Source organism: Gavialis gangeticus, unplaced genomic scaffold, assembly GCF_001723915.1.
Source record: "Gavialis gangeticus isolate Ggan-Ray unplaced genomic scaffold, GavGan_comp1, whole genome shotgun sequence".
Taxonomy (NCBI): Eukaryota; Metazoa; Chordata; order Crocodylia; family Gavialidae; genus Gavialis; species Gavialis gangeticus.
The window spans coordinates 11926299-11942655 of NW_017729014.1; the positions used below are offsets into that span (position 1 = coordinate 11926299).

At 42.2% G+C, this 16357-nt stretch overlaps 1 protein-coding gene across 1 annotated transcript in view; it reads right to left on the bottom strand.

The window, feature by feature from the left end:
• Positions 1-4442, bottom strand: part of NMNAT1 (nicotinamide nucleotide adenylyltransferase 1) — an 11538-nt gene extending 7096 nt beyond the window's left edge. The window contains exons 1-2 of the mRNA XM_019511763.1: positions 4268-4442; positions 1249-1401 (exon numbers count right to left, since the gene is read on the bottom strand). Coding sequence (XP_019367308.1) covers positions 1249-1366 — 118 coding nt within the window. The 5' untranslated portion in view covers positions 1367-1401; positions 4268-4442. The remainder of the gene's footprint in view (positions 1-1248; positions 1402-4267) is intronic.
• Positions 4443-16357: the final 11915 nt, after the last annotated feature.

Here is a 16357-nt window from a genome sequence, read left to right on the forward strand (position 1 = left end):
AGTCCCTGTTCCCCTGAGCACTGCCAGGAGTGACCAGGAATAACGGTCACAAGCCGGCAGAGGGTAGATTTAGGCTAGATATCAGGAGGCGCTACTTCACCGTCAGGGCGGCTAGGATCTGGAACCAACTTCCAAGCGAAGTGGTGCTGGCTTCTACCCTGGGGGGCTTTAAGAAGAGGTTAGATGTACACCTTGCTGGGGTCGTTTGACCCCAGTACTCTTTCCTGCCATGGCAGGGGGTCGGACTCGATGATCTACTCAGGTCCCTTCCGACCCTAGAAACTATGAAACCGGATATGACATTGGGCTTTTTTTCTACTGTTCCTCTCTCACTTGCAGCCTCCACATTAAAGGTCTAGGAGGTTCTAATTCAGAGCCCATATCCCTACCCTACCATGCTCAGTGGCTGTTGATGTCTCTTTCCTCTGAGAATTTGTCTAATCCCCTTTTGAATCTGGCTAAACTGTCAGCTTCCACAACATCTGGTGGTAATGAGTTCCACACTTGAATTACCTGCTGTGTGAAAAATAATTTCCTTTTGTTAGTTTTAAACATACTCCCTACTAGTTTGATTTTGTGACCCTTAGTTCTTGTATTGAGAGAGACAGTAAATAATAAATCCCTATTTACTTTCTCTTTGCCAGTCAGTGTTTTGTAAACCCATATCGTGTTGCCCCTCTCAAGTGTCTCTATTCTACACTGAATAGGCCTAGTTTACTTAATTTCTCCTTATATGCAAGCCCTTCTGTACCCTAATCATTTTTGTTACCCTTCTCTATACCTCTTTGAGAGTGAAAAGAGGAAGAGACAGGCTGAGAGAAATTTGAGAGAGATTACGCCAATATCATATACCTTCATTGTTTCTCAGCACAAAATACATGCAAGTAGCAGAGCAGTTCCCCAGTATTTTTAAATATGCAGCAGAAGGTCTAATCACTTAATTGAACGATAGCAATAAGTATGTTTTTCTGACATTTTGTGATTCGAAAGGAAAAATAATAAAACTAATTTTTTTGGCTTCCACCCAACATGAGTGACAAACAACAAATATGGAGGACACTACTAATTTACTTTGCCTGTCTTAATTAGTATTGCACATACAGTCATAGCTATCTCTGCATCTTGTGAGTGTATATCCAAAGCAAACGCAAACTGCTGCAAACAACTACACATACAGATGGGGCTGGAAACACAATCACACCCATCTCAGAGTTCTTCATTTTGAGTTAGCTAAGTCATTATCCCTACCTGTTTCCTGCAAATAGTCTTTAGCCAGTTCAAATAACCTTAGGTGCATGTTGGTGATTGGATTGAAGGAGCCACAGGCTACCAGCACAATCTCAGTCCTGTTGTCTGGATTTTCCATACCCAAGCGAATAACTTCAGAGTCCCCGCCAAAAGCTACAGAAAGAGGAGAGGAGATTAAAAAGTTATTTCTGTTCCTAACTGAAGGACAAATAAAGCAGAAGATGGCCAGGTTATAAATGATTAGCCTTACTACTTGAAGCATACAAGGGACTACTTGAACTAATATATGCCAAATGCTGGCAGCTTCCCATGTGCAGACAAGCTCTGCCAAGATGATCTACCAGGAGTAATTGCTTTGTATGTTCCATCTACAAAATCTGCATTGGCAGAATATGAATCAGTCTCAACTGTAACAGATGAAGCAACAGCTGTCTAAGATAACTATGTTCTGCACATTTTATTTGTACCTGGGAGCTGTATAGACCATGACTTGCATGTTTTTTAAACAGAGCCAGTTCACTTTGCATCTGTCAATTTTTCTATCGTAGCACAAGCTGTAGTGAAGGCTGTTGTAAACTATGGCTTAGAATTTAACAAGATCTCAGCATTTGCATCTCATTATGCAATGTATGTGTGCAAGGCTCTCTGTGATGTGCTCCATGAAATGACGCCCCATGCAAATCATGTCACCCGAAATGCATAAAACTTTTCTTTAGTAAGTGACACCTGGCGCACATGTTTTCCTGATGTGGATAGTCTGGTTTCCTCTTTTTTAAAAAGTGTTCAAACATTGTCCACACCATAAGCTTTGTTGCAGGGAGCCCATCACCAATCAAAGTGGGGATTTACATATGACTGTGTCACTTCCACCCAAGCTAGTGTTTAAAAGGTGGAATTCATGGTTTAAGGCAGCTTGTTACCACACAAAGAATATGAGATACTACCAGCAATGTGTGTGTGAGGAGCCTGAAATCACATGTGGCGCACAGTGCATGCTTAAACTATGTGATCTCTTACGACAGGGTGACGCTGAAGATCAAGTTAAGTTTGGAGCTGAAAATGTGATTTGGTTCACGGAGTGTCTAACGTGATTTGAAAGTTGGTAGGCTTTGATCCATCAAGCATACAACAAGCTAATTAATTCAGTAAGCTGGGCCAAAGACATGGCATCGCAACTTTCAAACTGGCAACGTGAAAACCAGGAGAGACAAGAACTGCAAAGTTGAATCAGTACTAGAAGTACGATCGATCATTACCACCGCAGTTTAAACAACCATCTGTTTCCTTTTTCAGTGCCATTTGCATTTTTTTACCTCAACCAGGTGCCTTGTCTGAGTTTTGACCCTCAGCTACTGAAACGAATCCCTGGATGGCAGAAAGAGCATGACAAGCAACGTGCTGCTTACACGAATTTTGTTGAAGTGCCAGATGCCTTTGACTATGACTGTTCTGGGAGTCTATTTCTGATTGGTTACCACATCTCTACAACTTGGCAAAATGCTGCCTTAAGAGTCCAACCAATTCAGTGGATACAGAATGTGCAGCCTCAGTGTATGGACAAGCGTTCACACCGCGGAGACACAGGATGTCAGCTGCAACTGCTGGTGGATCCTGCATAACAGCATTTAACAACTAACATGAATTGTTTCTCTCCAGGTTAGCATTATTCAGTATTACTAAACTTTTTGTAGAACGCTAAAAATAAATTATGATGATATTAGTTACAGTTCATATTGTATATAAATGTAGAGCCATAATATTTCAATTTAGATATAAATTTAATACTCAGATTTATAATAATGCAGCAATTTATTTGATATTTCAGTGAACTTCCCTATTTAATTATGCCGCAGTTTTTGCCTCTTAGCCACTTAGCAGCAAGCTGTGGGGCTGCCAAGACCACTTGGCCAATTAGCAGGGGAGGAAGGGGGGCTTGCCACAAAAAGACCATGAAATTGGCTCCGTGAGCCATGAGTGGCCCATGGAAATCCCTGTTTCACTGAGATTTAGGTAGGCCCCTAATCATGAGTCAGCCCAGTTCCATTAACATGCAATTATTAAAGTACACCCCTCCACCCCCACACCTTTTTTTGTTCTTTTTAGAAATTTTATTTAACATTCATTCCAAGCCGTTAGCATGCTCTGCATTTCGGTTTCCAAGTCCTTCTATATGGGAGTTAGAAACGTACTTAAAAAGAAAGAACTCATTCTTGTGGATTCCAGTAGTTGGGGGTTTAATTAAAAAACTGTAAGACTCTAAATAAAATCATAAGAGCTGGCATCACTGTAGTAGACCTCTGATGTGCTTATCAAAAAGCCTATACCCTTTCAACTTCCTCTATGAAAACATCATAAAGTGTAAGCTGCTGTCACCATCTGTCCACCAGTCTATGCTTAGTTACAGGGGACCCAGTAGGGTCTTGATTTCCCTCAGCGTTAATGTGCATCAATCACTGTGCAGAAAAAATGGCACAAAAGATGTTCAGCGGGTGGCCAAGGCTGAAAGAATAGTGACACATGGTGTCATTAAAGTTTAAAGGTCCCAGAGTTTGTATATTTGGCAGCTCGCTATTAGTAAATAGTTTTAGTCAAGAAAACAAAAGCACCAGGTGTTTCAAACACATTTAACTTGTGGCTGTCCTCAGTTAGCAGCCTGTAATATTTTAAGCAGAACTTTTGCAGGAGTTGGCCCTAAACTCATTCCTGCAAACTAGCAGAATTGCTGCTTTCAGAAAAATCATTTCTTTAACTCTGCTTTTCCCCTAATAAATTCTTCACAGAGAAGGAGAGAGAGACAAAAAAGGACAGCTCACACCCACAAAAGATAACATTATTTCTGTTGCAGAATGGGAAGGAAGAGAGGCTGTTATTTTTAAACAGCTGGGAAACATTCAGCACCCGTGATGGGAGCCATGTTAGGACGAAGCTGCCAAATTACCGCTTGCTTGAAACAGAAGCAGTGTTGTTAGTGCCACATTTGACCACAGCAAACACAGCATTCATCAGTTGTACAGTTTACCTGAACGGAGTAAAAATAGTCCCTGTTAGTTGTCTCAGGACTTTCTCCGATCACCCATGTAGTTGGCATAAACCCTTGCCTCTCACGTCATTTCTGGACCACCACGGCTACATCGCTCTTACGTGACTGAGGATGTTATCCGGACGTTAGAGAAGGGTCTGCTCGTCCTGCAGGAGCTGCACACAGACAAAATACCTGAGCTGGCACTTTTGAAATGTGACCGCAAGAAACAGAAAAGTTGCTCTAAAGGCGAAGTGATCACCAGTTTACTGTTATGTGCTGTTAACTTAGTATACAACCCTTGCATTACCATTTAGCCCCCCTCCCCCCCTTTCTTTTGAGTTATTTAGGAAATTCTTGGTTTGCAATTAAAAAAAACAAAACAAAAAAACAAAAACCGAGGGGAAAGTAAAACCAACCCCCCCTTCTGCACAATCCACTTTTCCTGGAGCCTGAGAGCTAGATCAGCCCACAGGGATGTTCACCATTCGACACCAAATCAGAAAAGCAAACCGAGCCCAAATCAAGTGACTAAATGTCAGTCCGCTACAAAGCAGGGGCTAAAAATAAGTCATCCGAGGCTCTGCAAGTGTTTGCTCCTGCAACACGGCTTGTTCTCTGTAACAGGATCGTTTGGCAGCTCCCCCGCTCCCTTGTGCAATGGTCTCACGAGCTGCCCTCCCAGTTTGGCACGAGCAAACACGGCAGCGCCCGGCCTAAGCGGCGGGGTTGGTTGTTTCTGCCCTCCCCGCCCCGGCCAAGGCAACTTTCCTTTGCAGCGAAGGAAGTCAGATCGCTCCCCGGTCCCGTCCGGAGGAGGGGCCGGGCCGGGCCGGGCCGGGCCGGACATGCTGGTGCTCGTGCCGCTGCGGCTGCTGGCTCAGTCCCTGGCCATCGCGCTGCTGGTCTCGCTCGTCGTGACGAACTGGCTGGTGGTGACGGGCTCGCGGGCGCTGCACGGGGCGCTCCGCAGGCTGTGCCGGTAGCGGCCGCGGGGTGAGCGGGGCAGGGCCCGGGCATGCAGCGGGAGTAGCTCGGGGGCTGGCCAGGAGCGGTGGGGCAACGGGGTTTATTTCGTCCGCAGGAGAAAAAAACCGAGCGGGGGTTTAACAAACCCCGTCAAGAGGATGGAGCCGGACTGGTGGCAGAGCAAGGGACGATGGGCTCCAGTTGCAACAAGGGGGGTTTAGGTTGGATGTTAGGGAAAACTTTCTCCCGAGGAGGGTAGGAAAGCAGGGAGGCAGGCTCCCCAGGGAGGTCGAGCCTCTCTCCCACCCCAGATCTCCCTCCTCAGACATTTCTAGACAAAGCCTCGGCTGGGGTGATCTAGTTGGGGCTGGTCCTGCCAGGAGCAGGGGGCCGGACTAGATGCCACCTCCTCATTTTCTGATTCTGTGCAAGTGGCGGTGTCGGGGGAGGCTCACGAGAAATACCGCTGTCCGCTGCAGGAGAGGGGGGAAGAAACTGGATGGAAAGCCAAGGCCGCGGCAAATTTTGGCTCCGCTGGGCCGGGGCGAAGTTTCATGGTTTCTAGGGTCCGAAGGGACCTGAACAGATCATTGAGTCCGACCCCCTGCCATGGGCAGGAATGAGTGCTGGGATCATAATACCCCAGCCAGATATCTATCCAACCTCCTCTTACATAAACTATAAGTATTTTAATAATTATTTTCCAACACTGGAAAGTTTGTGCTAAGAAATCTGGCATAATTTTTTTCCCCCTGGGTAAAATGATATACCTTACACCAGAAATGGAAATTACAGGGGCAAAGCCCGAAACAACTATTACACTCTACCTAAACTTAAGTGGTGGGCATTTATTTTTCTCTTTTGCACAATTTCAGCTGTTTTTGAGTGGAAGTTGTTTTCTATGTGTCCGTGTGCAAGTTGAACCTGCCCAGGTTGTCCACAAGATACAGTTGTAGTTAAAAAGCAGGAGGAAAGATCTGGTTTGTGCATAAGTTCTTCCTGTCCTTGAACTTCTTCCCCCCACAATCTCTCTAGTGCCTGTCATCAGCAAGAGAAGCACTGTAACAACAGATATGCTTGGGAACAATTACTTGTTTTTTAAGGCAAACTTTTTTTCTTTTACTCTTGTTCAAAGAGGAGCGGAGATGCAAACGGTCCTACAGCTCCCTGTTCTGTACCAATTCTGTCCGTTTCATTACAGTCAATGCACTCTGTGTTTCCCATGACCAAGTAGGCAGCAGTGGTTCTCAATCTTTTTAGACTCAAGGCACCCCTTGGAAAATGCCAGCTCTTCACTTTCGCTAATTTTTTTGACTCTGAAAAAATAAAGCATTTCTGCTGCGAAGTATTCAGAGAGGCCACAGCGAGTCAGAATGGTTTTAACACTGCAGAGTCCTATTTGAAATCTCTGGGTTTATCTGGTGAATCACATTTGCACACCTAGCAGCGCTGACTTAGCATGGCATCCTGCAGCACCCTTGAAAGAATCTCAAGGCACTACAAGGTGCTGCAGTGGCTGAGCATCGTGTCCATACATGTGAATACTTCTCAAGTCCATGGGTCAGTCCTAGGAGCTGGTAAACAAATTATCACCACCCCAATATTAATGGACTTAAAGCCTTTCTCCTCCTTCCAGGTTCTTGAGGATTTGAGGCAGCCCAACTATGATTTTCTCCCTGGTTCTCACAGCCTACCACCTGAGCGGATGGCTGTCCAAACATCATCGATTCAGAGTGTAATTACGGTTCTGTTTCAGGACTGTTTATGAGAGGGGGTGTTTATGGAAAAATACAGTAAATGATTTAGAATATTCTTAATCAAACAAAGCTTTCAGAGAAAATGGCAAAAATAACTGCAGACTGAATCAGTATAAGCAGTGGTGTGTTAGGGAAGACTGAATGTAAGCAAAAGAAAAAAAAAAAAAGCAGCTTCTGACAAGAAAAATCAAAATATAAAAATGGTCCAAATCAGGATGAGAGTAAGTTGGGAAGCCTAAATTACTAAAATGATTTGAAGGAGATATGTTCAGAGAAAGGCATCTCATAGGACTGGACCACACAACGTTAGATGAATGGAAAATGGAACTAAATGGCTGCTACTGTTATTGTATGTGATCAAGAGATTTAGGCCTTGCCTGTGCCGAGAGGGTCTAGAAAACACAGTGGTAAAAATGCCTGCAAATGATATGCCCTTGTTTTCATAATCACTTGTAGAAGTAAAGCTGCACGGCTGATAGTGGGAGAATTCTGTATCTTTTACGGTTCAATTGATAAAACTTCATGCTAAAAACAGTGCTAACTCCAGCTTCATTTAATTTAAGCATGATCTAGCAGTACCAGTTCTTATCCTAGGGAAAGGTTTGAATTTTTTTAGACCAGTGGTGCCACAGGATCACTGGGCCTGTCTGTAGGCCATATCAGGACTAACCCCCTGTGCCCATGCATCACCCATGGTGCCAGGCTCAGTCTACACACTGCCCGTAGCTTGCACCAGCCCCATCTCAGGGCTTGACTGTGCGCAGCCCACAGGCTGGACTCGGTGCTGCACACTGCACAGGATCTAGGGAGCAGGCTGCATGTGGCACTCTGCTGGACCAGCCCTGCGCACTGGCTCCAGGGCTGGTCTGGATCTGGCCCCAAGCTACTTGTGCACACTGGAGTTGGCATACAGGGTTGGTCCAATGCAGGTGTCACTTGCAGTACATGCCCGTCTCCCTGTGTGCATGCAGCACTGGGTCCAGTCTGTGCACTGCATGCAGTGCATGGAACCAAGAGCAGTGCACACCTTATATGGTGCAAGGGGTCAGTCCAGAGATCTACAGGTCAGATCATGTGGCTCCACAGGCCTGAGAGCCATGTGTTTGACACCCCTGTTTTAGACTTACACATTATTCCCAACCCATTTTGGGAGTAGTTGAGTGCTCATCACCTTTGAAATGCAGCTATAAGTTCTTTGCTAACTTTAAACATGGGACTAAGGAGTTTAACGTCACATGTAATCACTTACAAGAGCTGTGGGTTAGGTGGATTATTTTACTGCATAGCAAGCAACCAAGTTACAATGTCATTCAGTTTGTTTTCTTCTCCATCAGGTTGTAGTGTGCGTTTTTGGAATTAACAATCTTCAACTTCAATGTTGTCTTATAAAGAGTTTAACCAGCAAGACTTAAGAGGTTTGATGTATGCACTACGACTTCTGAGAGCAGTGGAGAAAAAAAACGTAGCAGCTATCTTACCTGAGGAGCCAATTTGAGTATTCTGAGACATTAGAGGGAAACCATAGCCTGTCCCAGTTTTTGTTCTCACCTGACAAGGGGACTAGCAGCTGTTATTGCTCCCCCGAAGATCTGACTGAAAACTCCATTAAAGGAAGGGAGAAAGACTGGAAAAATCTTCTTGCATTTGTAACTAAGTGGTTATCTGCTATTTCCTTCAAGTAGCCTTCTGTTAGGGAACTTATAGGGTTACAGGAGGTTTTGTGTGGTCATTTGGTGTAAAAGAGATCTCCACACAACCAAGGGACATAACTTTATATAGTCGAGTGCCCGCTAAGGTCCTGCCTGTGAGAGAACTCTTTAAGTAATCCAAATATCCCAGATGTCTTCAGTATGGTGTTATTCTACTTTTTGTTAAAGAATAACCTCTACTGGACTGTCTGTTTTAGTGGTGTCCTGGCAGCCCTCATTGTACGTTTTAAATAGTAGTTGGTAGATAGAGCCGGAGCTTTGCTTTGGCAGGGAGAAGTAATGCCAATCCAGCTTGAGCCAGATGCTATTACTTTAATAGTTCTCAGTCCCAGGTTTAAAGTTGTCAATTTTCTCTGATTTGTATCAGCATAGTACTGCTATCTCAAAACAGTGCTCTCTAACAGATTCATATGCACCTCTGAAATGCATAAATTGAGATAGTTGAAAAGGCTGATAACTGTGTCTCATATTATGAGAGACAATTAATGAAAATAATACAACAAGTATTTTGTTTAATCAAAAATGTAACTGTTCTCTCTAGGTTGCTTTTCAGACCAAACTTTTCCCAATGCATCAGCCAGACACTTCTGAACAGCTTGGTTGGTGGCATCATCTTTGTTTTCTTCACCTTTGGTGAGTTTTATGGTTATCAGAATTTTACAGGGAGCTATATGGGACAGCAAGGAAACAGGACTTGATTTAGATCTCAGAAATTTGTAAGAAGCACCAGGAGCAGGAACTGGGTGGCAGTGTCCCAGATACTTTTCTAGTTCTTTTACAGCCAATTCAGTTAAAATGTTTAATTCTAGTGCCCTGATGCAGCCTGCTGCCAGGATTAAGATGGAAGATGAAAAAATATATACATCCGTTGTCCAAGAGATAACATCGATACATATCTACCACTTTTGTCATCTGGCCACTTACACAGGTATGAATTATCACAGACATTTTGCTAATAGACCTAGCAGGAACACAAGTGAAAGAGATATAATAGTGTTATTATGGCAAGGCAGGAAGAGAAAATAAGGGTGAGCTATTTGAGGTTACAGACTTAAGTGGGCGGTTAACTTTCAATATTTTTATGCTGGTAGACAAATACTCTAGTTGTATTTTTAGAAGCCAAATGGAATACTGACCAGTTCTACAACAGAGCAAGCAAGATAAAGACAGCCCAAAAGAGGAAAGATCATCATTTTGAATTCTTTCATCAGGATGAACTTAAAAGCAAGTGTTATCTTGATTATTCTCATCCTATCTTTTTAGGGCTGCCATCAGTGCTTACTTTTACAAAGCCTACCTCCTGGGAGCTGAAAGTGATCTTCTGCATATTCAGTAGTAATCACTCCCTCAAGGAGTCTGTACTATTGTCTTGGCTACACAGTGTGTATGTATTCAAATCTTCATTCCACTTATTTTATGTTATTTTAAGTAAAATATGTTTCTACTTCCTCTAAAGGGAACCTTTGATTATTGAAGGCTCTTAAATATTTTGAATATTTTAGGAAGCAAATTTTTGGTTTCAGAAGAGCCATAAAAATGCTATTAACTACAGTGACAGTTCTTATACCTAGCTTATACTTTTGTTCAACTACTTAATTATCTTTTCACAGTAATTTAGGGCATAATGTCTGGATTTTTCTGTGAATGGATGAAAATTCCAATTTCTTGGCAAATAGAATGGAACAGTAATACATAAAACTAGCATTACATTGACCTACCTGTAATTAATTCGTTTGATTAGAACTAGAAGAATTTAGTGTGTTTTCTTCACCTTCATATCTTGAATTATAATGTTAAAATAGTTGCCACCGTTTTCACTAATCAACTAAAAACTCTAACAAGCATGCAACTATTCTGATAACAAGAAATCTGACAGTTGCTTTCTTGCACAGGTCAAAATCATCCCTGAACTTTACTGTTTCTATGATGTCGTCAATGAGCAGCATGACTTCAGCAGGTACCTGTGCATGTTTTTTAAAGTGAGAATTTAACCTTTTCCTCTGTGTAGAATTAGTTTTGCACATTTTCCCTTTATCTTGATCTACCTGTATTTAAAAATATGAGTTGATAACTTGAAATAAGGGATGCTGTGAAGTAATTAGGCCAAATATTTGAGTTTGAAGTAAAGCCTATGAAGCCTTCTATTAAATTCCTTTTAAAAAATGGAAAGTAAAAATATTTAAATGTCCTACTGAAGCATTAGAAACAGCACTATGGTGTTAGCTTGTCAGAGATTAACTCAGGGGTACTTGAGAAGGCCCTACAGGATACATGTGGGCAGGCAGGTAGAGGACGCTGCCATGCACCATCCCACGTAGGTGCCGCCCACTTGGCCAGATGCAGTAGAAGATCGCATGCAGCAGCTGCCACCTCTCCATATTCGGCCACGTGCCACTTACCCGTGCTTGGCATCCAGCTGCCAGGGGTACACTGCTCTGCATCTGGCCGCCAGGGGTACACTGACCCAAAAAGTTTGAAAACCCCTGGATTAACTTGTATAAAAAAAGTGATATTGACCTGTCCATTTTGGTTGTGGGAATTGACTAGAGCGAAAATAGTAAGCTAACAGCATGCATGATGACAAGTTAATTAGTTGGATGTTTTATTTGTTTTAATGTTCAGTTTATATGCAAGGTGTGATAGTATCCTTTAAACTAGAACTAAGATCATTCTAGATGTTATATTTTGAGACTAGCTTCTGTGAAAGTATTTTAACAGGGTAGACGAAACTAAAGAAACTCTGGGTACAGCATACCCCTTTCTGCTCACTTCATTCTCTTACCATCTTCCCACAACCCTAAATGTATCTTAGCGTACTTCTTCATGGAACTGTTCTGGATTCCCAGTATGGCTTCTCCCGATTGATCTTAAATAGACACACTGAAACTAGAAAATGCTATGAGTCAGCCTCCTGCTGTAGTTGTCTGTAGCATGTTTGAAGCCTCCATGCTGAGCACTGAATAGCCTTCCATTGTTTCCACAGCAACGTCGCTGCCTGGCAAGTTCCCACAAGGTTGCTCTCGCTTTCCCACCCCTTTCATAATGAAGAAACTGACTGAACCTTGCAGTAGCCACAGTGGGAAGAGTTTGAAGAGATATTCACAGCTAAATAGTTAACTCCTAATACATACTAAAATCAGGTGGCACATGAATGGGAATGGAACAGCTCTGGTGTCTTTGAGGTTCACTCTGGAAGTGTCAGTACTTTTTAGGGCTTTCAAGAGTTTTTTTTTTCCTGCAGAATTTTTCTAATACTCTTCTTCATTAGCACAAAGTAGTTAGCAGTCCAGGACTTGAAGGGTTGGTACTGCTGGGAGTGCAGACCTTACACTGGCATCAGCTGGAAGAGTTGCTATGGGAACAGGAAAAGGAAGGAGCTGGACTTGCCTTTGTAATGCACAAAGCTCCAGTTTCAAAAGAAGAAAGTGTCTCAGATTGCACAGCTGAATAGGGCTGATTTTCTGCTTCTAAAAAAAAAAAGGGGGAGATAATGAGAAATCTTAGGATAGAAATATATGGTGCCTTTTTCTGCAATAGGGATCAAATGGTCTTTTACATCATGGCAGCTAATTTTACAGTCTAGAAAAACAGGCAGCTATTAAACTGCATCATAAACTTGCTTCTAACTCGTTCTGTGTCTGTTTACAAATTGAGAGGTATTTATAGAAAGATCTGATTATTCACGCATACTTTCATCTTCCTAATTCCCTCTGACATCTGTGGTCCAGCACCATTTTCTCAGGAAACACAGCTGTGTATAGCTGGCAAGGGCAGCAGAAGGGATGAGATCAGATACAGTCATCCTTCTGCCTTGAGTGGCAACTTTGCAACTGGGGTACACTTAGGTTGAGGTGACATTTATATTCAGCCTGGAAACACCTTGATGTACTAAGGCAAAAAGGGGAATGCGTTAGCACCTCCTAGAGGAGAATGGTAAGGCTTAGGGCCCATCTACTGTTGGACTGTCAAGTTCACTCCATTGGCATCAGGGATGAATTTGCCTGAAATACTTCCGTAGTTACAAAACCATTCTTGTACACAAAATAAAAAGTGTTGAGAAACTTCTGTCAGACTAATTTAAACTATTGCATTGCAGGCAATTTGGAATACATCAGATTTATGGTACTTGTATATCAGGTGTGCATTATGAAAAAACTGCTCACCGAGTCAACTTCAGCCTTGTTGTAGCAACATCAGTGTTCTACAAAACAGTTTCTTGGCCCATACTACTATTTTTAGCTTTTATTCTTTTACTTCAAAAAGCCCTACTACACAAGAGTGGAAATGCTACTACCTGATTTAGATTGAGTGTGGGAAATCAAGATAAGCTTTAAACTGGAACTTGGAATTGTTCTGTTTTTCTCTCTCTCACCACTGCCCCTTGCCAAAAAACTTGTTAAAAAAAGAAGCCAACTATTGCCTAGATCAGTGGTTTTTAACCTTTTTGGACTTGAGGCACCCCCTTCATAACTTTTGTGCGAGTGGCACCCAATTTCAAAAACTACTTGATATATTTTATACGTTACAGCGCTTACCTCCTTGCAGAGGAGCTGGGCAGTGGGGGTAGGGGACAAGCCTAAACCTATGCTTATCTCCTCACCTCTCCTGGCACCCTTCAAAGGATCAGGTGGCACCCCAGGGTGCCATGACACTCTGGTTGAGAATCACTGGCCTGGATCTTTGTTGCAACTCTTTAAAGACCTGTGCTGGATGCAGAGCTAGCTTGTATAAAATAACCATTTTTATGGACTGTAGAAACGATTTTTAAAACAATCTGTTGAACTAAAACCACAAACCAGGTTCACCTGATATAAACTGTAACTGTGTTCTTACTGTGGATGCCTTAGGAACATTTGCAAAAGCCTCTCTATTGAACTCTTAGGGACAGATAAGAAAAATAAATAAGTACATTGTACAATTCTGTTCCAGAACAAGCTAAACCATAGCTTCACCATTTACTGGTAAAATAGCTTGGATTTAGGTAATGTTCTTGTCTCTACCATTAATTTCCGTTCTGAGAAAATTCTTTTTAATAACTTAAGAGATATTATTTCTAAATAAGAGAGTCAGTGTTTGACGCAGCTAGATTAGGGGCCTGGTCTCGGACAGGACCACGACATCAAATTCACTTAGTCCTCTTTGCCCCATTTTTCTCTGTTTCATGTTATTACAATGGAGTCTCTCTCACCTGTCTGATAGAGTTGGGTTAAACAGAAGAGTCTAATACTCTAATAAATTTTTATTGCCAGTTCTGACAATACTGTAATCTCTTAAATCAAGAAATTGCCTGTTAAACTTCCTAGCGATGCTTCGTGGCCCAGGAAGGTAGTTTCTTCTTCCGGAGGACCTCTTGAATATTTCTTTTTCTATGTGGAAAAGGAAACGGTCACTGAAGAGCATAGGTGTCTTTTCCTAAATGATAAATGATTCTTCAACCACACCAGAATGGCACAGAACTTGAATGAGCTCCCCTCATGGATGAATAGCCATTCAGTAAAACTAGTTCTGAGTAAGATGGAGCAGAGGAAAGGATTTTGAAAATTTGGCAGTGACAATGCATCGTCTTCATTTAAAGTTAGGCAGCTACCATTGGAAAACTTAATTCAGAACTGAGAGGACTGTGTGCTTTCTGCCTCACTCTTAAGCTCTCTTGTTGAAGTGCCTATAAGCAATGCTTTCTCTCACCTCTGGCTGGCTGGAAGCCTCCACTTTTGCCTGGTGAAGTGACCGGGTTTAAGTTATACAGGTTTCTGTCATCTTCAAAATCAGGCATGCAGCCACCAGGCTTTAGAAAGCTTTGACTAATTCAGAACATGGCAGCATGCCTCCTTAGTAACACAGGCTACTGGGAGCATGCCAATCCACCCTTTACTCTCTATGCTGCATTTCCACAGAATATCAAGTCGAGTTCAAGACTATTACAAAATTATTTAAGAAGCCAAGATGGCGACTAAAGTAAAAATGTCCATTTCTGAGGCATAATGAAACTGTCTACCACTAGGATCTGTTGCAGGAGACGCCCGTTTTTTGCCTCTGATGCCAGACTGTGCAATACACTTGCCTGGAAAATAAAAGCTACCGTAAACCTCCATGTCCTCCACTTAAAATGCAAAAGGTGCACTTCTTCCTTTTTGAGTTAAACAAAGCAATGCACATGTATTTGTGCAAAAGAAGAAACCTCTCCCTCTTCCCCTCTTCTCCCCCCCAACCCTGAAACAAAACCAACTCTGCCCACTCATTACACTGCAATCACAATTTCTTCCAGGGAGAGAAGATTTAAAAGAATGAACCAGACAGAAGGGGTGAATGAACCCATATAAAAGAGAATATCCACTCAAGTCATTTATTCTGACTATGCACTTTGTTGATTTTGTATTATCTAGCACTATTGTGTACTGAATTAACACACTGTCCAAACCACCCTGGCATGGACCTCTAAATACTTGCAACAGTAACAACAGTTCTTTGTTCTTTATCCTCTCAGATCCCCAAAAGCCAAGTCCTTGGTATGCACAGCTAAAAAAAAGCTTCTTACATGGATGTAAAGCTTAGAGCAGTCTCAAAGCATCTAACTCTATCTTCACACCAGCTACGAAATAAAACACAGAAAATAAATCTCCCTAATGATACCTGAGATAAGGAATCAAAATGAAGGTAAAGAAAATTAATTCTCAGAGAGATTCTCCATAGAATTAACATAAGGCTACAAACAGAGTCACATTTGTCCTGGGATAAGTCATTTTATCTCAGGACAGAGTGCAGTTGTTCAGATGTCCATGTCCACTGTCCTGGGACAAAACCTTAAAAGGTTCACAAAGTGCTAAGATGTGATAACAGTTTGCTGCAGGATATCACAAAGTATGTCTGAATGCTTGTCCTGGGATCGCATCATGGGATCAATGGCAGAAAAGCAGCAAATCATTCAGCCGCTACCAAATCCCTGACTGGAAGGATGATGTGTATGCACACAAATCTTGGAACATTTCTGTTCCAGAACAAACACATGCACAGTTTGTCCTGTAATGTCTGTTTGTAGCCTAAGTAACATAATAAATTGCTGGGAACTAATAATACATTTTGTTATGAATTAGTACACACTGTTGCATATTTCAATGGGTATTAACAAAACCTCCATTTCTTAATACCCATAAAAACTCCTTTTCACTGCCACATTCTTTTTACCAAACATTTAGCTTTACTTTCCAGTAGGAAAATTAACAGTGACAACACATGGAGGCACACGTTTTACGTATCCAACATTTTCAGTAAGTCCATGCCATATTGTTCTGAAATTGTCATGTGCATGTGCACAAGAAAATGCTGAAAGTGTCTGCCAAACTGTTACACATGCACTTTTTGTGGCATTTTCCCTTTCAGGATAAAGCAAACCTGGGAAATATTGCAATAGTTTTGAATGTTATGAGAATGCCTTCCTTGTCTGCCTCTTCCCCTTCTTTTGGTTTGTCACTCTCCCTGTTTCTCCTTCCCAATCATGCATCTTCCAAACAAAAATAAATGATCACTTTTTCATCCCTGCCATACGTTAATGCAGTCACCCTTGTGTTCACTCATGCCCACCCACTCACTGTATTTCTCAAATCTCCCGTTAAAAGGGCAGTGGCTCCCAGGCCACACTTTCAGCTCATCTTCATTTT